Genomic DNA, 23,902 nt, shown 5'->3' with positions numbered 1-23,902 from the left:
TTTAAAATCATTCATTTCTATAACTGCTCGGTATAGTTTAAAATAATTTTCTAATGCTGAGATACTTCACTGGATTTATTGTTCTGGGTTATGACTTATGTGTTTAAATTTAGAACAAACGATATTCAAAATTATTTGCAATTTTAATGTTTGTGTTAGCCGCAAATAGCGAGGCGAGAAACCACTATTAACAGAATTTTTTTTTTAATTTAATAATTTAAAAACGTTCAAAAGTTCATTTGTTAAACTCATGATACACCCAGATCATAAAAATGCACCTTATAAAGAAAATTCTTGTATGGAATAACTTCACATGCTTGGACAAAGGGATATCGAACTCCTAACTAAAGCCGTACATATTATTGTGTGCCATCTTAGCGGTAAGTGCCGGTCGCGGTTGTTTGTTGTTAGCAAGTCTGCACTTTCCAACAATAAACAAAGTTGGGGCTGCTTTTCCAGTCCAATTGGACAATATTCGAGTATCGTGATAATTATCTCATGAATAATAATAATATTATTTTAAAAACGCATCTTAACAAAAATTGTTGAGAAATTTCTAGGAGCTATCTAGCTAGCTAATAGTATATAGTTTACTAGAAATTTCTCAACAATTTTCATAGTTATAAATAATAGTTCTAATATTTAAAGTGAAATAATACAAAAATATGCCATTTAGGCTAATTTTATTTCAGCAAATATTATTAAATTTAATTAATTCAATTAAAATTTTCTTTTGTATAACGTAGGTATACTGTTAAGAATTTAATGGGAGAAGCCACTGGCTCCTGAGACACAGTATTTAACTAATTCAGGAGCCTATGGATTCATATATAAGCTGTATCTATTTATTTATGTCAATAAAGTTATTATTATTAAAAAAAAAATAAATAAAATCAAATTTCGTTTTCAGAAAGCTTTAAAAAACTTCAACCAATAGAAAGCTGCTTTTTAGTTGTTCCTGAATAACATGGTCTTAAGGTACATTTTGATAATTTAAAACTACGTTTCACTCAGATGGAGCCAGGGCCAGCTACTTGTATAAAACAAAGCATAAGCGAAGAGAAACGACCCAATATAAGCTTTACTATAAGATTGCGTGTTAAGTACAAAGTGCTTTGAAAAGGATTTCCGAAGTTGATCGTCCTCTTATATTAAATGGGTAAAAATATAGAGTATTTCATATTGATTTATCCGTTTACACACTTCACACGAAGTCTTTGAGGTTACAGTTCGACGCTAAACAGGTCAAAGTATTGTAATTTTCAGGACTTTAACCCAGGGAGTCTTGTATGTATATGAATACCAATAGATCGTGCAAAATAGCAATGTTTTGTTAGCTACAGAATTATCTTTTATTTGCTTGAAGATACAGCAAATACGAGAAGGAGAATAGTAATATTCTGATACAGAAATATTGTTTTATCCTCTGCGCGTCTCTATCATTATCTCTATCTCCCTTATTGTTCTGACTGCAATAGTCAAAACAATTAGAATAATATATATTATTAAATATATATTCTTACTAGCTTTCCACCCGCGGCATCGCCCGCGCAGTCAAATAAAAAACCCGCATAGTTCCCGTTCCCGTGGGATTTCCGGGATAAAACCTATCCTATGTCCTTTCTCGAGTATCAAAATATCTCTATACCAAATTTCATGCATATTGGTTCAGTAGTTAAGGCGTGATTGAGTAACAGACAGACAGACAGAGTTACTTTCGCATTTATAATATTATAATAGTATGGATTGTTCTGACTGCAATAGCCAAAACAATTAGAATATACATTATTAATATATATTTCAATCTGGAAATCTATGTTATTGTATATGTTATAATTTAATATCAACATAAATTGTATAAAATCAATTCAAAAATACTGTTCGAAGGAAATTGTAACACTGACATGAGCTCTCAATTTTTTAAATTCCTTGCTTTCAAAGTAAAGAACCGAACAAACTTACTAAAGTTACATAAAGTTTAAAGCTCTATATTGGAAGTTGCACATTCTACGATATCTAAAGAGCTTTTACATTGTTTTGAACGATATTTTAATGTTCGAAAGTTTATTTCTGGAACGGTAAGTATATTTTGTAGTCTTCTGTTGAAACAATCTAACTTTATAATATTGGATGTAACTTTTGTGGATGAATAGTTGTCAATGTACTAGTTGTCATTATTTCATGTGTGCAAATGCTTAGCTGTCGAATACTAGATATAAAAAGCCGCTTTCCTTTGACTCGTGGCGCATTCGTACGAATCGTGTCTAGGGGCTCGGACGTTGTTTATACGACGTTCGACCCAACTACCCTCACTTTACTAATAGTCGTTGACTTGCTGCGATTTGTTATCAACTACCTACATCAATTAGGTAGCTGTGTAGAATCGCAGTACATTCTTATTACATTCAAACTAATATTTAACCCGGCCTCGCGTGTAATTTCTCACAATATTATATTTTGATCCGATCCGATATAAAAAAAAATTAAACTTCGACTTAAGTCACTTAAAATCAAAATAAACATAGAACCAATAAAAAGTTTTTCATCTTACGAGAACCCTTTTTATACAGTCTATTGTTAAGAAAAGCATTAAAAAGTTAGATGAGGATAAATATTCAAAGTTATTTATCGGATTTAAGTCTCCTAAGTAACTTGGTTCGTTGGAGTTTCGTTATTATATTGGATCCAATTATAGATGATTGATCAGGTTTTATAAGTATTTATCGCGATGATGGCTAAGGGACAATTTTTCCGTTAATTAACGTTATCTAGATACTGTAGAAATAAAAGTAGCCTCATCAATTTCAAACTGTCCCATTTTGAAAATTGGTTCTTCATAATATTTTGAACAATTTAGAAATTATTTAAAAAGTCTGATATATATAAATATAATTCTTATTGTAGATATGTTTAAAATTATATCTATTTATAATAATCTTATGTACAGAAACAAACAGAAAAGATATTGTTCCCAATGTTCCTACAATATGAACATTATAATTATAAATCTTGCAGTGAAAACTTCTTATAAATATTTCATCATTAACATTAAATAAAAATAAAAAGCAAAACTGCAAAATTTAATTAAAACACCACACTCGTATATTTGAATAATCCAAAGCTACAAAACAAACATATTTCTCAAAATATTCCAGCCATTTGGCTAAAAAGGTTTTATTGTGACACAAATAATAAATCTGAATTAACCAGATTTGCTTTAATTAAAGGCGAAACGTTGGAACTTGGCACTGGGTTAATGTTAATTAAATGCAGTCACATATGCTTTGTAAAAATGAAGAAGGGACGTTAAAATTTCGCTATTATAACGCCCCGGCTTCACTCAAGTTGATTATAACGACAGATTCTCAATTAAGCTACAACTGAACAGTGCTAGGTATAGCCTATAGCTATCACTGATGAATAAGTTAAAATGGACAGTGATATAAGTTGCAAAATCTGTTTAGTAGTTTTGGTGTACATACATTCGGTAAATTATATAATATTGCTCTTTCCGATGAATTAAATGAAAATATAAGAAGATAGATGATAAAAATTCGTCCCATAATTACACTAGTAATTGTAGATATTATAGAACCACAACATATAATAATAATTAGCGTTTATATTTAAACTGAACAATACGTTAAAACAATAGAAATACAGATTCAATCAAAATATTAATTGCTATGCGATAAGCGGTAACGATGAAAAGCAAATCCACTCTAAATTGATTTTATTGATAAAGCTTTGCGTTTTGGCAACAAACGATTATTAGATATTGTTATTCAAAATTCACAACAATAAATTAATAATGGGAAAACGGTCTTTCGTTGTAATTAAAATTGAGAAGGGAAAAATAAATTAGTCCAACTTTGAAAAAACATAATGAATTTATTTTGCACGAAATTTAACAATATTAGCTAATAAAGTTGATGTTTTTATCTATAAATAATTAATAGTTATTAGTCATAAAACAAATAAACTTTACTTTGGTGAGTCATATGCATAAGATTAATAAAACTTACGAGTCTTCGAAAATTATTATTTTTTGGCATAACTGTAATATGGCATACTATAGTTATAAATGAAGGTATAGATAGTTGTAAAAATTGATCAAATAGAAAAAAATGCGTCTGGAATTTTAAGAGTATTTCCTAAACAATGCTAATAAGTCCAATTGGGCTCAGCTCACCGACGTTAAGATACTCTTTATAGATTACCTAAATATATAGTTATACTCTGTCCATTATATTATTTGCTTTTTGACAGCTTCACGCCTATGTAGGATTGTATTGTCTATGTTTAAATGTCATACAAATAATTATCGTACTTCATGGACAGGTCCCGCCCACTTAGTGATGCCTACACAGAATTATTCAATGATGGGTCGATAGATTAAAATAATCGATAGAAATACTCTGAAAAATATATCCGATACAGAAAAACTCGTCTATTATGTTATATAATTTAAACGTAAAGACAACCAAATTGTAAGATAGAAACCAATAAATAATAAAATATTAGTTTAGTTTAGTTTTAACATACAATGCATAGATATGTGGTCTTAATAATACATATCTTATTAGTACGTTTACGTTGTAATTATTATTTACGTACCTGATTCGATTTATAATAATATTTTGAATTTATAATTGAAATGCTATCACAATCGATAATCTTTTAAACATCACTTCTGGTATCACCCGTCGAGCTGTCAAAAAGCAATTCTTATAGTGGACAGACTATAAAATTAACAATTTAATCTTACTGGAACAATGGAATAAACGTCAATACAATAATAAACTGCACAAAGGAATTCGCAGGTGAATCATTTATAGGTAAATACAGACAGCGCTACCTCTGACTAGATAGAAACTTCGTCATATAATTTAACCTATTTGAAAAAAAGAGTTAAGTAATATTATTTCTTCTATCAGTGTTTAAGTTAATTTTTGTATAGGTATGTGTGCAAAAAAATCTATAGTTGTAGCTCTTTGCGATACTTATTTTTAGTGGAACGTAGACATTAATGAGTCGAATTTGGATATCATACATACTTTGGTGACGAATTTATACACAGTTCGTCACCAAAGTACTAAACACACGTGTGATTTAGACACGTTAAACTGATGGACAGATTTTAATAAAACTTTGTAGTGTTGTAGCATGGAAATCACGTAGTTTTGACCATGGTTTTATCTGTAGCTTAAACTGCACAGCTAGTATAATAATCAACACCACAATTATTTGTAAATCCTTAAGCTGTATTATTTAATAACGAAATAGGAATTCTGACAATACCACACCACTGTAGCGTTGGATTATATCCAAATTAGTTGGAACTTAATATGAGCGCCTTATGTATCTTAGCGGACTATTATTTGAAATTCGTATCATATTAGCTTACTAGCTGCTCCACGCGGTTTCACTCCTGTTGGTCGTAGCGTGATGATAAAATATAGCCTTCCTCGATATATCAACTATATAACACCGAAAGAATTTTTCAAATCGGACCAGTAGTTTCTGAGATTAGCGCGTTCTAACAAACAAACTCTTCAGCTTTATAATATTAGTATAGATTCAAACCATAGAAATCTAAATAACAAGACACATAGAAGTGCTATAATGTCATAATTCATATGAAAACCGCTGTCGCCAAAATCAACACATTCAAACCAAAAGCTAAACAGTACACACAAGTAAACTATGCCTTTTATTGGACAGCTTGATTTTAGTGAAAACTAACTTATCTATTAAATTAAGCTTTTGAATATGTATCCTAACGCACGAATTTACGGTTTATTTTAGAATAACATCCCTAAGTATATGAGACTTTTTGCTCCAATACGAACAAACGTGATAATAAGAAAAGTCGACTGTGTCATTCATTGTTATTTCGATTACTATGGTGACACTCGTAATACTTGTAAATATTCTATAATTTTAAGGAAAAACGGCATTATTTCAAAAAAAAAATATTTTCCGATGAAATATTATTCCTTTATAAGTATAATTACAACTTGTGGAAGAATTTCCGCAATGGGAATTGCTGAAACACACCATGTATACACTCATACGTCTCCAGAGCAACTGAACAGTGACGAATGCACTGGTGATGTGCAAATCACCTGAGTGGCGACAAGGTCACGCACGCTTACGACTTCTAGTGTCTTGTTATTTAGATTTCTATGATTCAAACAAACAAACTCTTACGTTGTATATTATTAGTATAGACTAGCAGCTCACCTCGAATTCGCAATTAATAAATATGTCATTATTTTCCATTTTAATTTTACCATTTCTTATTTCTGAAATAATCTTATATCGATCACACTTTAATACTTGACAATCAGTTGAATTAAGAGTTAAATATGAAGGGATATAAATAAAACAACACAATTCTTAATAACATTTATTAATAATATTAATTAAATATTCCATTACATCACAAATATTAAAAGATAAAATAGTAAGTACGTTATTATTCTCGTAGTCGTGTTTTGTAAGTTCTTGTCCTCTCTTGAAAGATGATATTGTGTTAGTTCTGAAACAAAAAAATAAAATAAATAAACAAAAACAACTTGAATAACAGACGAGAGAGAATTTAAAATATATCTAATATATATACATTTTTTTTAAATATATATAATATTTTAATGAATATAAAAAAATTGGATTACAAGGTAGTATTCGAACCCGTTTTTCCAGCCATATTCACGCGGCACTCTGCGGGCACACAGCACCATATTACCTTACATTATTGTTCTCCACCATAGAAATCTAAATAACAAGACACTAGAAGTCGTAAGCGTGCGTGACCTTGTCGCCACTCAGGTGATTTGCATATCACCAGTTGCATTCGTCACTGTTCAGTTGCTCTGGAGACGTATGAGTGTATACATGGTGTGTTTCAGCAATTCCCATTGCGGAAATTCTTCCACAAGTTGTAATTATACTTATAAAGGAATAATATTTCATCGGAAAATATTTTTTTTTAGAAATAATGCCGTTTTTCCTTTGACACAGTCGACCATTCTTATTATCACGTTTGTTCGTATTGGAGCAAAAAGTCTCATATACTTAGGGATGTTATTCTAAAATAAACCGTAAATTCGTGCGTTAGGATACATATTCAAAAGCTTAATTTAATAGTTAAGTTAATTTTCACTAAAATCAAGCTGTCCAATAAAAGGCATAGTTTACTTGTGTGTACTGTTTAGCTTTCGGTTTGAATGTGTTGATTTTGGCGACAGCGGTTTTCATACGAATTATGACATTATAGCACTTCTATGTGTCTTGTTATTTAGATTTCTATGTTCTCCACTCAACCAATTCACTAGACTACTTAATATTACCACCCCCTCCTTTTCAAGTATCATATCTACCGTATTATTTATCATCTACCTAACCTACCTACTACCATCTACATTATTACCAACTTACCTCGCTACCTCACCTTCATAAATACTACTATAAATACTACTACAATTATCTCACCTTCATAAATACTACTATAAATACTACTATAAATACTACTATAAATACTACTATAAATACTACTATAAATACTACTATAAATACTACTATAAATACTACTATAAATACTACTATAAATACTACTACAATTATCTCACCTTCATAAATACTACTATAAATACTACTACAATTATCTCACCTTCATAAATGGGTATCGTCAGTATAATCATGCGCATGCGCATGCGCACTGCGGTCTAGCGTGGGGCGAGCTCGCACACACACTGCGCACGCACACCAACACCCCGCGCCATCTTGAGCCGATATGCGCACGCGGCACTCCGCGGGGGAACTGCGCCATCTGTACACGAACAATATAATATTAAAAGTAATATACACACAATAAATAAATATAGTTTATAAAAACTAAAAAACACGCTTTCAAGTTGAATATAATTAAAAACTAATTCTTAATGTAAGAATCAAACAATAATCAATACATAGTAGACTGAGGAGTCGTAGCGTAATGATATATAGCCTATAAACTTCCTCGATGAATGCGCTATATATCACCAAAATAATTTTTCAAATCGGACCAGCCAGTGCAGTGGCTTTCTGTTAGCGTAGCGAACAGAAAGCCACTTGACTAGGGGGGCTGTAGTTCCCTAGGCTATCCAATATCCATACTAATATTATAAATGCGAAAGTAACTCTGTCTGTTACTCAATCACGCCTTAACTACTAAACCAATTTGCATGAAATTTGGTATGGAGATATTTTGATACCCGAGGAAGGACGTAGGCTACCTTTTATTGCGAAATATGTACCACGGGCGAAGCCGGGGCGGACCTCTAGTAGGCTTATATATCATCACGCTTAAACCAACAGGAGCTGAGCAATGCGAGTGAAACCGCGGGGCACAGCTAGAATCGTATAAAAACTAAAAAAAAATAACATTTACCTAGCCACATACTGCACGTACACACGCTCTCGACAGTTAGGAGCTAAAATTAATGATGGCGGCCATACTCGAAATTCTGGGTCTCCAATGCATTCTATTGTTACTGGAATTGTTACTGTATCTAAAATAGAAAAGTGATGTGATGTTAATTTATTTTATTTCTATTCAAGTATCAAATTTTAATGAAACATGTTTTATGTATGAAAGGGAAAAACTTTTTTTTTACATAATAATATGTATATGAAAAAAAACTAGTTCGTAGCTACTCTAAGTGAATAAGAAATCCAAAAAAGGGAACGGTTAAGTGGAATTTATCTGAATCTTGAAAAAATGTTTATTCATATCAAAGATGCTCTAAACGCATGAAATAACAATATAAGAATTAAATACTTTATCGATATAATATTATTATGTCATCTGCAAGCTCGCACTTGGCCAAAGTGCGAGCTGGATTATGTCTTAAAGACTTATAGTTTGATTTCAACAGTGGGAACAAAAAAGACAATCAGTATATTATACAAATATATTATACAGGGTGTCCCACTATGGGTATACTAAGCGAAAGCGAAGGGACTTGTAGTTTTGCATACACTGATCACGTAAAAAATACAATAACAAAATTACATCAAAAAATTTTTGCTAAATTTTTCCTGAAAATCCATGTTTTCTTCTCTAGCTTCGCGCAGTCAGCATATACCGCTTCGCTAATATGAGCATTTTGTCTATGAAAACATAATCTTAAACGATAGGTCACGTGCTGGTGGCAAAGTTGAGCGGGTTGCTTGTTAGGGGTGTACACATAGAGTTTTAAGAATTCATCTATTTGAAAAAAAACTACGTCTGGAATTTTATTACTATTTTTTACGTACTCAGCGTATACAAAACTATAACCGCCTTTGGGCTTAGTATACCAACAGTGGGACACCCTGTATATATTTTATTTTATATTCTAGACCATATTACATTATATTATGATAATTAATAAAAAAAAGCACATACGGCTAGAGTGCATCACAGTGAAGTAAGTTTTCCTCGCATCGCCATCCATCACGTATCCAAAATCGATCGACGAAGGTTCCGTTTTCAATATTGGAAATTCTAAGACCAGTTGTAATGGTATTGACTAAAACAAATATAATTCTTAATTAAATTAATTACAGATAATGATACTTGCAATTTTGGCAATATTTATATCTGCCCTTAAATTGTTAACACTAAAAAATATACCGGCCGAATTGAGAAACTCCTCCTTTTTTGAAGTCTGTTAATAATTAAATTTACGACGTCATAAATAAACCTTCACTAGATTTTGAATGAATCTGTTTTTAAAACATAAACGAAAAAAACTACTAAAATGATATACGAATATTTTCCATTGGACAAAGTTGTCCTTATCCTAAAATAACATTTACAAAAAAATACACTTAATTATCAAAACATTGGTAACCCTTTTTTGACTGACCGGTTGGCTTGGTTGGTAGTGACCCTGCCTTCCAAGCCAGAGGTCGTGGGTTCGATTCCCACCCGGGGCAAATATTTGTGTGATGAACATAGATGTTTGCTCTGTGTCTGGGTGTTAATTATCTATATAAGTATTAATTTAAAATTATATATGTATGTTTATCAGCCATCTGGTTTCCATAACACAAGCGAAAGCTTAGTATGGGATCAGATCGTGCCGTGTGTGAAAACTGTCCTGAAAATATTTTTATTTTTTTCCAAATACCCTTCCAGCTACTTTATTAGGGAAAAGGTCTAATCACAACAACTATTGAAAGCCTATTGAAGATTCAGGTTAAGCTCTTTCAGAGTATCCTTAGGGATTGCCCGTTCGTATTTACAAATGACACCTTTTAAATAATTCACATACCTACTTGGACAACTATTTTCTGTATAAATTATTTATCTTTATAAATCTTTTAGAGGCTTAAAGCTTATCTTGAATATATTTTTTTTCGCAAAGAAAATTCCCATATGAATTAGATGCATATTATTATTTTAATATACGATGTTACATATGTATATTGTATAATTAAATTGTTATACTGAAATGATTTAAAAGAGCAACTATGGAGTTTCTTGCCGGTTCTTCTCCGTAGATACTGCTTTCCGAATCGGTGGTAAATGTTAAAAATATGTAATGACGTTTCAAAAGTGCTTCTAGAAAAAGTCTAATTGAATAAATTAATGTTTGAGTTTGAGTTTGATGTTTCACAGCAGTAAAAATTAGCCTATATTACTCTCTTTATCTCCAGACACAAAAAATCATAACATAAATCACTCCGATACGACACAAAAGTATGACAAATAAAAAAATATATTTTCGCATTTATATTAAGTCCCTAATGATAGAAAGAAAAAAAGATGGCTCTTACCAGTAAAAATATGTCTTGATCATCGAAAAACTTTAGTTCTGTAGTGGTGTGTTTATGAGGTTCGTATGTTTCAGTGGGAGGTGGCCATGTTTCCATTGTCTTTATGGTTACTTCTGCAGATATCTATTGTCAAAGGAAATATACAAATTAATAATACAACAAACAATAATTATATGAAAGAAAGGTTTCGGACGTTTTTAGGTTATTACAAAGTAAAGTTATACACGGAATTATGAATGTATCTAGAAACAAAAATATTTATTGGAAAGTGAAAAATAGCTTTCGCTGTTATTTAAAAAATTCAATATAGAAAAGAAAGTGATAAGTTCTCGTAGTTATAGAAAAAAGATTCAATAGAATGTTTCTCTCTCCCTAATTGTAAGTCGAATTTCAATTTTTTGCACATAATCCCTCGTTTCTATGGAAAAAACATTCTACACAATCAAGAAACTGCAATTTGGTCTTTTTAGGCCATCCCAAAAATAATACTGTTAACCAAGTCCCATAACTTCCTAGTTAGATATTTCCTTGTCTCCACAATAAAATATACACAACAAAGAATCCCCCGTTACGAGTTATTTCACGAGATGAAGATAATGAAAATGCAATGTCTTGTTAAGAAATGCAAAGAAAAACTTTGGCGATCGTTCTTTTCTTTACAATTCGCTGAGCTGGCAAGGCTCCAACTAAGAAACACTTAAAAACTTGCTAACATTTTTTACACTTGTGCCACCTATGTTCAAATAAAGTGCAATAAGGCAGCTTCTCTTATATAAGACGAAGAGCGTGTGTGCTGAGCACACGTGTCAGAAGTGAAACTTCTTTTGCAAGATTCAGAGATATCAAAATCGTCGCCTTACTCCAGGACGTAACGGTATTGCCATGACGCGACCTTGAAATTCTACTCTCAACGCGCCTAAAGAAGTCTCAGAAAATTTCGTTTAGGTATTGGAAAAACGTGTGAAATTTCAATTAGCAATTTGCGTGATTTATTTTGGGCCAGCTTAATTTAAATCGGAGCTGACCCGAAAAAGTTCTGAATTATTCTGTCGACCGTGAGGTAAGTTTTTACACGTGTTTACAAAAAGCTTTTTAATGTATCCAAGCAATTAATATGAATGTTAACCCTACTCCCATATGCTTCGTGTTACAGAGTTGGGCTACCTTAAAATACCTTTATTGCTTGCTTTGAAATCCTAAAATAAATTCAGTACAGTTAAGTGCTTTAGGAAGCTTCGCGAATTTTTTTACCTAGCTAAATTGTCATTTTTTTTTTAATTTTTAAAGTGGATAAAAGTATATTTTTATGATTCATAAAATATCTAGACATGAATAACAAAATTCTGTGCTAAATCCAAGCTTATAAGTATCATAGTTTTTCGGTATAATTGAACTTTAAAAAATCATAGTTTACTGAATATATTAACAGCTAAGTTTTCATTTTTTTATTTCTTATGATATTTAATCAACCTACCTCCGTAGAACTTCTAGGCGGCAGATTCAACTCCAGAACATTCATCCGTGCACCAGACTCCAGACATTTAGCGTCACATTGGTTCTGTGCGACGAGCAGACGCCACGGGTGGTCTGTTGTTGCGTATGCTTTGAGCGGACCAGACCCAGTGTTCAGGATATGGAGACGTTTGCGTACTCTGATAAAAGGAATATTTATTTAAAACTAGCGGTCCGCCCCGGCTTCACCCGTGGTACATATTTCGCAATAAAAGGTAGCCTATGTTCTTTCTCAGGGTCTAAAGATTATCTGTGCCAAATTTTATCAAAATCGGTCCAGTAGTTTATACGTGAGAACTATACATACATAATTACAAACCTTTCCTCTTTATAATATTAGTATAGACTAGCCATGTCCCGCGGTTTTACCTACATCACAATGTACACACGTATAGCTTTCCCCCATAAATGGTCAATCTAACACTGAAAGAATTTTTTAAATTCCATTGTTCCTGAGATTGTTATTATATAGCATTTAAAATGTAGATACAATTAAATGTAGATATATTTATTCCACTAGTTCCATATTATATTGTATTTTACTGCATTCAGAATTTATTCGAATGCATATATTTCAACCGGAAGATTAATTAGTGATTGAAATTTATATATTGGCTACAAAATGTTTTATGAACAATGTGCTAGCGCTGATTGATTTAAATCAAATAATTGTGAACAAACAGCATTCGTAACAATTGTTTTATCGACGTAAAATATTTTGGAATTCAACTGATAGTTTCGAAAATTCGCACGTTGAAATGAAATATTCATACAAATAATTTAATGTAATGTGAAGAAATATTTTTTATGCCTGAGAGACTGCAATTTAAATTATTTTTATGTTGTATATCATTGTACGATTCAAAGGCGCTTCTTGAAGAACTCTAGTTGAATAAAATTATTTTTTTAGTTTAATATCTTACCTCAAAACTTCGTTCAAAGGTAGATCCAAGGCACAAACATTTATACACAGCTTCGAAGGTAGAACTAGTAGACTGGCGAGACGAGTCACTGCTAGCAGACGCACCAATTGAGGAGACGGTTCTGGTCGGTACCAGCCAGGACTGAATGAAAAATTGGTTGTCTGTAAAGTCGGTTTACTGACGATAGTTGAACGTGACAACGTCCGATTGTGCTTCTTTGTCGCTCGTTCCGCGCTCTCTCTTGCACTTCAAGCCACATGGAACGCCTCAGAGCGAGGTAACGCCATGTTTTTTCGTGCGTGCAACCGGATCTATCGAATCATAATACGTTGTCACGTCAAAAAAAAAAAAACAAGATACAAAAAGGTAGTAGGTAGTAGGTTTTTAAATCTTTGTATGTGAAAAAATTATTGTGTATATTGATTTGTCTATTGTTGAACAGTATGTATACTGCATGCGCGCAAAGTAAGTATTTCCATGTTATTTGAACTGTTAGCAATCCAGTTTAATTAGAAATATCATCAATAACATATTTTTAGCATCTGTTTTTCACGCTACGTATCAAATGTAACTTTTGCCACTTGTTTTCAATTCCAACTCAATTTTCCTACATTATTTTAAAACCGCAATGTTCAATTCGTTTTAATTTTCTTCGTATAAAAATGAACACTTCAGAGAATAAGTTTCCCCAGTAAGAGTATAATTAAAAACGATTCATCAGTCATCTACGGAATGAGTTTTAAACTAAACGCGGTTTCTTTAGATGGAATCGTGGTCAATGAAAAGGTTTTTAATTTTTGAAATGGTATGAAAAATAAACGTTTAAGTAAGCTGTGTCATCTATACTAATATTATAAAGAGGAAAAGTTTGTGTGTATGTATGTATGTATGGTTTTCACGCATAAACTACTGGACCGATTTTAATGAAATTTGGCACAGATAATCTTTAGACCTTGAGAAAGAACATAGGCTACCTTTTATTGTGAAATTAGTACCACGGGCGAAGCCGGGGCGGACCGCTAGTTGTTAATATACTCAAACTCAAACATTTCTTTATTCAATTAGACTTCTTATAGAAGCACTTTTGAAACGTTATTTCATATTTTTAACATTTACCACCGATTCGGAAAGCAGTATCTACGGAGAAGAACCGGCAAGAAACTCCATAGTTGCTCTTTTACTTTATTTAATATACTAAATTTGAAAGTTTAAAAAATTAGACATTGTACGTAAGATTCCTTGACCAATTTTGTAAACTTACATTTGAAATTGAAATAGGCTGTATCTTTTTTCATCTCGAGTCAAGTCAGGGTCAAAATCTAGTATTAAACAATTGCCTTATCTACACACAATTACCAAGTAAAGCGTCATATTAGCATCTGAGAGAAATACTCGGCCATCTAAAGTCCTTAACCTTTTGTCCTCAATGTTTTGTTGACACAACCTAATTCCCGGCATTGTCTTAAATAAACTGCTAACGAGATTGTTAGAGCAAAACCGGTTAATAATTAACTTTTATCAAACAATGTTTGTTAGACTTGTTTTCATTTAAAAGTTTTTTTTACATTTAATGTGTAAAACAAAATCCCGCTCAGTTCTCGTTCTTGTTTTTTCGAATTTTGAAATAAAACTTATTCTTAAGTCTCAAACTATCTCCGTACCAAATTTCGTCCAAATTGGTCCAGTGGCTTAGGTGTGAAGAAGAGACAGAAAGATGCTACTTTCACATGTATACCTAATAATAGGATTCGAGTGATCTAAGAAGATATACAGGATAATAAAATTAACCAATTAAGAGACCACATTACAACAAACATTTTATTCTCTTTAACTCACTTAACACATTCCAGAAGTTTCCACGATGACGTCATCCATTTCACCACATTACGGAAAGCCATGAATCCGGTGCCGTTTGATTTACAACGCAGTATTGACACAAATTCACTTTTATAGAGATCGAGAGAGGTTAGGCGCCAAATCTTGTGCCGTTTATCATTCGCTTTTGTGTTTTTATTCACCCCTGACGTAAAAAGCTTAGCATGTGTATGTTTCTTTATTTGTTTATTGCATTGGAGCGTTTAGAGGACTGACATTATTTTATTTTTGATCGAGAATCTTAAAGGTTGAAATCGTTTTTCATCATGTTTGGGAGATTACAGGCAAGTAAAATAATTTAGAAAACTGTTTCTGGGAAGAAGAATCGTAGCCTAAGTCTAGCATTAATTACGAGTCACCATTTCCCTGTTTCATCCTAAATTCATTAAATTTTTTCTTGTACAATGTATGCAAAAAATTCTTCACATGTTTTTACATCTCAACTATTTTACTTTGCCCCTAGCCTGTATTCCCTTGAGGTCAAGCCCTTACTTTTGCACGTTGCAACATGTAAAATTCAAAGTGTAGTGCCTTTAAAATTCCGCCCAAATCCGCCGCTGCATACCAAAGTTTACCCGCCAAAGGAGCGGTTCCTATTTAAGGTTTTCATCCAAGTATGTGAACTATTTTGAGATGCTAATAATATTTTAGTGACCAATATATGTCATAGGAGTATTATTTACGTAGTAACTATTTAGTAATTTGTGGTATTATTCCAGTGTGGGACATTAGCGATGCTAGATGACATATAGCCCTATCATTTATCTATATTGGAATTAATACTGCTTTAAGACATGGTACAGGACAGAACAACCTAGTCAGGTTGCAATTTGCAAAGACCTGATGCTTCAATTTGAATAATTCTAGGTTCATTTAAAATCGAGTATTAAAACTCAGTATCAAATTACCTACCAGACCAGTATATTTGAATAACAAACATCTACGCGTACACACTCTCACATTTATACTTCCTATCATTGTGATCATAAACTCGTGATTAGCTCTGATACCTCTCATGATCATTAGTTCTAATTAACGTCGATGACCATCTAGTTTAATGATAATAGATGGCTTCAACACAATAGAAGCTGTGAAAAGCTTGATTGATGACGAGTTCACGACATAAATGAGGTCAAAACACGTGGTGATAATTATCTGAATAACGCTTAACGTTCAAATAATCATTATGTTATAAATCATTGATGTTTATTAATAACATTAACAATGCTTCAAAAATGCTAAACTAATTTAAAGTTACTATCACTAGTAGATAATGTAAACGTCCATTATCTGCTTACAAGGGGTATTACAACAAAAATATAATATTATCATAAAATTCATACAAAAGAACTCTTACAAAGAAGACGCAGTCGATTTATTTCGTGTTTACAAAGGAATCCCAAATTTTACGTAGAATATTTAATTGATCAATGCTATAAAAATACCTTGAACTAGCAATCACCATGCACTGGACAACTATCCTAAAACGAAAACATGGTGAATTTATTCGGATGCACAGCCCCTCGAGGAAACGTTGGCACTTTGGGCCGTGAAATATCTCACGTATATAAAAATCTCGTGTTACGATGTTTGTCCGCACTAAACTTGTACACTACAAAACCGGTGTTGATAATATTTTTCTTGTTGTGTGTATTTAGGTATAATTGAGAGTACGTTTTTAGTGTATAGAATTATTTGTTCCTTTTTTCGCTTTTTTAATTGATCTATTTTAATATATAAATTCCATTTTGTAATTTTCATTGATGAAAGATCACAAATAAGTGATACTTTTACATTACTTTTATACATATTACTTCACAAGCAAAAAATCTCCTTTATTTCTGAGATACACAGCCTACATTTAATTTAATTTATACAGTTAATTTTTATCACGTTTCAAACCTGGACGAAAAGCTACTTAGAATATAAAACGTCCAGTCACCTCAAACCCCAAGAAAATGCAGCTCCTGTACGGCTAGTTTCAAAGGAAATTAAATTGTTTTCGGCTTTGAGGGTATGTGGAAATATTATCATTCCAGGTGGAGAAAGCTATTCATTTCACCGCGTTTCATAATAATTTCATAATAATATTTTTGTACGTGATTTTTATAAAGAGTTTTTTGGGATAGGATTTGGCACGTGTACCCCAGTTATCGTGAGAGGTGTTTTTGTGGAATATTTGAGTATGTTTGAACTTTTTTTTGGCGGTATGGCAAAAGACACGGATTCGAATCCCACCTCATTATTAAAATTACAATAAAAAAACGGTAAATAAACTTTTTTGACGTGACAACGTCTTATAATTCGATATAGCCGGCTGCACGCACGAAAAAACATGACTCATGCGGCGTTACCTGGTTCTGAGGCGTTCCATGTAAGGCTTGAAGTGCAAGCGAGAGCGCGGAACGAGCGACAAAGAAGCACAATCGGACGTTGTCACGTTCAACTATCGTCAGTAAACCGACTTTACAGACAACCAATTTTTTTTTATGGTATTTGACACACATATGCAATATGCTGATCAAAGCTTTTTGTATATTATGTACGTGTCCACATTGTTTCCCCGACGCTTTTTACTTTGAAATGGGCTGATGATGATGAAGTCAGCAAAAGGTAAGATGTTTATTGTGATAAAATAGTTTAATAAATTATTATAACATTGGACAAGGACAAAATAATAAAAAGGAACACAAATGTATAAATATGTCATATTTTCCGCTAGCAAAGGGTCGACGTCACTTTTGCACATACTTTACGAGAGTGCTATGGGGTAAATTCATGGCTCCTGTGAGATATAATATATGGAGGTAAATCTTTACAAAGTGGCTTTTACTTACTGAAAACACAAAAGTGAAAATATATATCAAAACTAGCTGTGCCCCTCGGTTTCACCCGCGTGGTTCCGCTCCTGTTGGTCTGAGCGTGGTGATATATATTCTCGAAGACACATGTTTTTGATAAGCAATATTTATATAAAAAACTAAATGGTTTATAAAAAGCCATCGTTATATAATTTTAGTTTTAATATGCTTGTTCAAGCTTGAATTTTATGTATATATGTAACGGAATTTGAATATTCGTATCTGATTTTTAACCACATAACTTGCAACGAAATCGAATCTTATTAAACCCTACCCTTTTTTCAAAACTACCCACATTTTAAAATTATTTCACCAAGACAATACCTTACAGATAAGCTATATAGATTCAATCTAGGAAGATAAACTCACCCGTATTTGTCTATCGGCCTTGTTCTAAACAAAACCACGCTAGGTGGCGCCACCGGCTCTTGAGATAGAGTGACACTCGGCGTTGCTTGCGAATTTACATCCATTGATAGTTCTGAAGGTTCTAACTGAATAAATAAATAATAACACGTAATGAAAATACTTAAAATTTCTGGATGGTTACATAGATGCCTGTTACGTCAAATTAATATATATATTTTTTTATTAGTCTATTTCATACGCAAAATGTATGAAATCTGGCATAAAATGGCATGAAAAATTTGTCTTGATTAGCACATACATTTTATCTGAATATCTATACTAATATTATAAAGCTGAAGAGTTTGTTTGTTTGAACGCACTAATCTCAGAAACTACTGTTCCGATTTGAAAAATTATTTCGGTGGTAGATAGCCCATTTATCGAGGAATGCTATAGGCTATATAAGACCAACAGGAGCAGAGCAATGCGAGTGAAACCACGGGGAACAGCTAGTGAGTTATATACTGTGGGTAGACAGCTACATTACAATTAAATCAAATTAATTACATACATTATAATAAGTATCATCTTGTACACCAAAATCTCGCGATAGGTACAATTCAATGGCTGTATCCATTTCTTGGTAAAAAGAGCTACTTCCTTTCTCTGAATTTTCTTCAACGCACGATTCAGCTAATAACAATAATAATTAATTTAGAAAAGCTTATTTTATATTCAATCAATTACGATACATTTGTTCAAAAACTTTCTTGAGAAAAATACCCCAAAATATTCCACACAAAAAACCCACACCATTTTATAAATAGGTAGCGAACCTGCTTAGTAATTTACGCAAAAGGTGAGGCAAAAGAACATCAATTTTTCACTAAACCGTCTAAACGGCACGGGATAAACGATCGACTTGAGAAGATTTATTACATAGTGAGTTTAGACCTAACTAGTATTAGTAAGTTTGCTTAGAAGTTAGGAGTAGTTAAAATGCTTATTATCTGTACTAAAGTTATAAAGCTGAAATTTGTTTTAACGTGCTTATCTCAAAAACTATTCGAATTACTAAGTCAATTGACGAAGGCATATAATTTATAATTTATGAAACAAGGCATATAATTTATGAAACATTACGCACACAGTAATGAAAAATGTTAAAAAATATTCCTTTTCAGAACAGACAAATTTGCGTTTGTTAGCTAGAACTTGGCTTTAGGATTTTACGCCCAAAAATCTGATTCAATTTTGAAGAAATTTTGAAATAAATACTAGAAAAAAAAAAACCCTAAGACGGTAAATAGGATACTTATTAAGTTATTAGGATAATGGGATACTTACAATCCTCTTGATACAGACATGGACACGTGCGTGGAGGCACGTCGTAGAAACGAATGTAGAGCCGGAAAGGCAGTTCTTGTTGTGGATATTCTGGAAATGATATTTTAATTAATTTTAAGTATAAAGCTCAGGGGAAACACATATCAAATTCAAACGAGCTTACAGGCATAGCATATGAAAATTTACAAATTTTTAGAGATAAGGAAGGCAGGCTTCTGAATCTATCGCAGTTAAATAATTAAAACATTATCTTAATTTCAGAACTTTAAAGAAGTTTAATGAAGCAACCGAAGCAAAAATTATTACTACCAAACACTTTATAAAGACCTAACTTTCCTATCTAATTAGTTTACAAACGGTCCGTATAAAGACACTTATGAATTTCCCCTCCCGTACTTACTAAGCATTCTTACCAAATTCACACACTCATCAATTTATCCTTACAACCAAAACTAACACTACATAATCATATACCATACATATACCATATCATAATCATATACCATTATCCTAAAACATCTAACCGTATCTCTCAAACACAGTGTCGCTGTCACAAGGTGACATGTTATTAAATAACAGAATCAGTCTTTCAGTACGCAGTGTGACCTATCTTCGTCAAACATTTTGCTCGTATCAGAGTGACGACGTGAGGAAAATTCGCTTATAGCTAAAGGTGTGGATACATTTAGGTGTAATCAATCCCTAATAATCTCTACTAATATTTTAAATGCGAAAGTAACTCTGTCTGTCTGTTACGCTTTCCCGCTTAAACCTCTCAACTGTTTTTGATGAAATTTGGCACAGGCAATCTTTAGACCCTGAGAAAGAACATAGGCTTCCTTTTATTGCGAAATATGTACCACGGGCGAAGCCGGGGCGGACCGCTAGTGTATTATAAAAAGGTGTAGATAGGTTATTACCGCTTCAGGAGTGGCAAGAATGTGGCTAATTAGCCAGAGTTTACTTCCTATTCATTTCTTGGATAATTGAATTACGCCTTCACACTTGGACGTATAAGTGCTTTTTTTAAAGATTGAATGTTGTGTTGGTAACCTATCTACACCTTTTTACTTATAATAATATCATTGTATGAATAATAAGGTTATGTATTATTATTTATGATTTTAATTAAACTTCAAACTCTGACTGCGACAGGATGACAAAACACATTTAGATGACGGTGTGCAATTAGTAACTTCGAATCCAAAACGAAATGCAACAGGAACGCCATTAACACAATACATATTATATTATATTATAGCAGAAACTCGTTAAACTTTTATAGTGATTATAAATGTACATGTTTAAGATATGTCATGTTTAAGAATTATAATTATAGAATATAGAGAACAATACCTAAAATAACACAGGCTAATGTTGTACAACCTTAACCTATTTACCTAACTATTTATCACACTAACTTGAGAGAGGGTCCCTAATCTGTGAATTAGCCCAGTCTCCCAAAGTTCCTAAATATACACTTACTTCGAGTTTTTGTAAAAGTTATTTTCTACATTTAGTTAAGAGTAGATAAGAATTAAGAGCTGGAATAAATGTATTAGACCGAATTGTAATTACAATTGGGGGATAAAGTGAATTTATATTGTTTTGAGTTTCTGTATTATCTCTAAATGTATTTCAATTTAGATCACGTATCGTGAAGTTATAGCAAAAATCCCCTTTTCTTTGTTAAAAAGAATATGAAACAGTAATTACTTACAAGTCCTAATTGACAAACTGGTAGGTGTGAAATAAATAAATTAACGTTTTCTTTTTCAGTAAGCATCATCACAATAAACATAGCACATAGTGACTTAAAATATAGACTACAAGTCATAAATGAAAGAATTAAATTAAATTTAACGATTAAAAGAGTAAAGAGAATAAAGGCCCTTTCACACACTGTAACGTTGCAATTGTAGTTGTGACAAAAATTCCATTACTGATAAGTACCTACTTCTTATAATTCTTCTAATACAAGTCTTTTATAAGTAAGTGAAGTGACCACTTTACCAGAAATTGCCCTGTACTATCCCATTATGTAGCTAAAATAACTTTTCCTTCGAAAGCAAGTGCTTAGGTCATTTACCTTTTCTTTTCAATATTATTTCTTTTTCTGGCAAATGTCTGGGAATTTCGTGAAGTAATTGATTTTACTCTTGAATTCTTGTTACAAAAATATTCGAGTCATTTTGTTTACGAGTTACCTGTCTATCATTAAATTCATAGACAGTGAAAAAAAAAAGTAAAAAATCTTCCTTAACATTTAAATTTAAGTAAATATTATAATAAGTATAGTTAATAATTCACCATGTGGTTGTATAAGGTTTTTTAAATTTGACACAAATAATTCAAAATTTTCTCATCGAATATTTAGGTACAATTTATTTGTGTTTTCTTAATATCACCACATACAAATTTATAATAACAATGGACAACATAAATAATGAAATACTCAAATTAATTGACCAAAAATGATAACACACATTGAACTAAAAAAAAAATATTGAATCTTCCCAATATGCTAATGCATTTTCGATATTTTCACCATCAGTCTGGCTTTTTAACATTTTTATTACACTTAAAGATTTGAGCAATCATGTACCATGATATAGCAAAAAGATGTAAAACTAATATGAAAGTATGAGTTCGGAATCCCAACTTATTTGGGTTGAAACTCGAAAAAGGGATTTAGGACGAAAGTTGGCGGTTAAAGTTTTTTCATTTCACTTCTGTGCTAATAGTGTGAGGAAATTTGGTTTTCTTTAAGTATTGTGTTCTCTACCAGTAAGTTATTGAATACTTGTAATATAATAATCTACAAGGTGGTCTAAAAGTCTTTATAACATATTATAATTTTAAGCTAATCACTATTTCTTTACTATACTTCTTGTAACTTGTGTACTCGTCTAAAGACTAAAAATCATTTATTGAACTTTCTGTTAGGTTATGTACATTATTGTTACAATTAGGTAATCAATAGGGCTCAAATAGAGACCTATTGCTAATTGTTTTATCTGCATGAATATGATTCAATGTTTATAATTATTTGTTTCTAAAAATTCTGTTCGAATGCATGTAAATTATTTATAATCAAACAAACAAACATTATTATTTTGTTTAGATACCTACATGTAAAATACCTAGTCATTTTCACAGAACTAAATTGCGAGCGCGAGCATCTAAATTATTCTGCCATTTCCTGGAGTCGTCTCACTGAGATACTATTTGTTAAACGTAAGGCTTCAATTACAAAGAGAAATGAGACATCAATATTTCCAATTCGGAGAATCTTTCAGTGTCGATTTTATGTTTAATTTTATTTTTTTGGGAAAATGCATCTTCGAACTAGGTACGCACGGTAATTAATTTCAAACTTTTGACGTGACAACGTCTTATAATTCGATAGAGCCGGCTGCACGCACAAAAAAACATGACTCATGCGGCGTTACCTCGCTCTGAGGCGTTCCATGTAAGGCTTGAAGTGCGAGCGAGAGCGCGGAACGAGCGACAAAGAAGCACATTCGGACGTTGTCACGTTCAACTATCGTCAGTAAACCGACTTTACAGACAACCAATTTTTTTTTGTTTTATTATTTCTTTCAGTCACTTTCTATTCAAATTGCGTTGCTTAAAATTAAAAACTTGGTTATTTACTAACCTTAGTCCAGAACCAAGCTATCCAGTGATGAAAACTGAATTGAATTCGATGCAGTAATTTTTTAAGTTTATCTCGCGCAGACAACCAAGCTATACAGTGATGAAAACTGAATTGAATTCGATGCAGTAAGTTTATCGCACGCAGACAGACAGACGTGGAGAAAAATTTTGTTTCATTATACAATATAGTTATTTAACTCACGGTTCTCCGTAATCACATAAGCGTGTACGGCGAGACGTGCGCGTGACGGGTTCGACACGCGCACGGTGCGGTTCCGATCCGACGACGACATCCTGACGACAAAACGTTATAGATGATAAACATACATATTATATAATTATTTTAAATAAATACTTATATAGATAACTAGCGGTCCGCCCCGGCTTCGCCCGTGGTACATATGAAAAATAGATGTTGGCCGATTCTCAGACTTACCCGATATGCACAGAAAATTTCATGAGAATCGGTCCACCCGTTTCGGAGGAGTATGCAGACTAACATTGTGACACGAGAATACTTATATAGATAATTAACACCCAGACACAGAGCAAACATCTATGTTCATC

At 32.2% G+C, this 23,902-nt stretch overlaps 1 protein-coding gene and 1 long non-coding RNA gene across 2 annotated transcripts in view; one reads left to right on the top strand and one right to left on the bottom strand.

The window, feature by feature from the left end:
* Nucleotides 1–23,902, top strand: part of LOC149483177 (uncharacterized) — a 132,978-nt gene that overhangs the window by 45,365 nt on the left and 63,711 nt on the right. The window lies entirely within an intron of this gene.
* LOC149483179 (uncharacterized) overlaps nt 7,678–23,902 on the bottom strand; it is a 54,160-nt gene continuing 37,935 nt past the window's right edge. The window contains exons 13-22 of the mRNA XM_089702145.1: nt 23,538–23,629; nt 19,676–19,765; nt 18,900–19,021; nt 18,350–18,474; nt 13,245–13,385; nt 12,284–12,461; nt 10,810–10,932; nt 9,434–9,557; nt 8,435–8,555; nt 7,678–7,834 (exon numbers count right to left, since the gene is read on the bottom strand). Of these exons, the coding sequence (XP_089558271.1) occupies nt 7,678–7,834; nt 8,435–8,555; nt 9,434–9,557; nt 10,810–10,932; nt 12,284–12,461; nt 13,245–13,385; nt 18,350–18,474; nt 18,900–19,021; nt 19,676–19,765; nt 23,538–23,629 (1,273 nt within the window). The remainder of the gene's footprint in view (nt 7,835–8,434; nt 8,556–9,433; nt 9,558–10,809; nt 10,933–12,283; nt 12,462–13,244; nt 13,386–18,349; nt 18,475–18,899; nt 19,022–19,675; nt 19,766–23,537; nt 23,630–23,902) is intronic.

The sequence above is a fragment of the Colias philodice genome, chromosome 13 (assembly GCF_061535455.1).
Source record: "Colias philodice isolate Cphi_HAF_F1 chromosome 13, ilColPhil1 Martin Lab GWU primary, whole genome shotgun sequence".
Taxonomy (NCBI): Eukaryota; Metazoa; Arthropoda; class Insecta; order Lepidoptera; family Pieridae; genus Colias; species Colias philodice.
The sequence above is the reverse complement of the archived record's forward strand: the minus strand, read 5'-3'. Positions and strand labels throughout refer to the sequence as shown.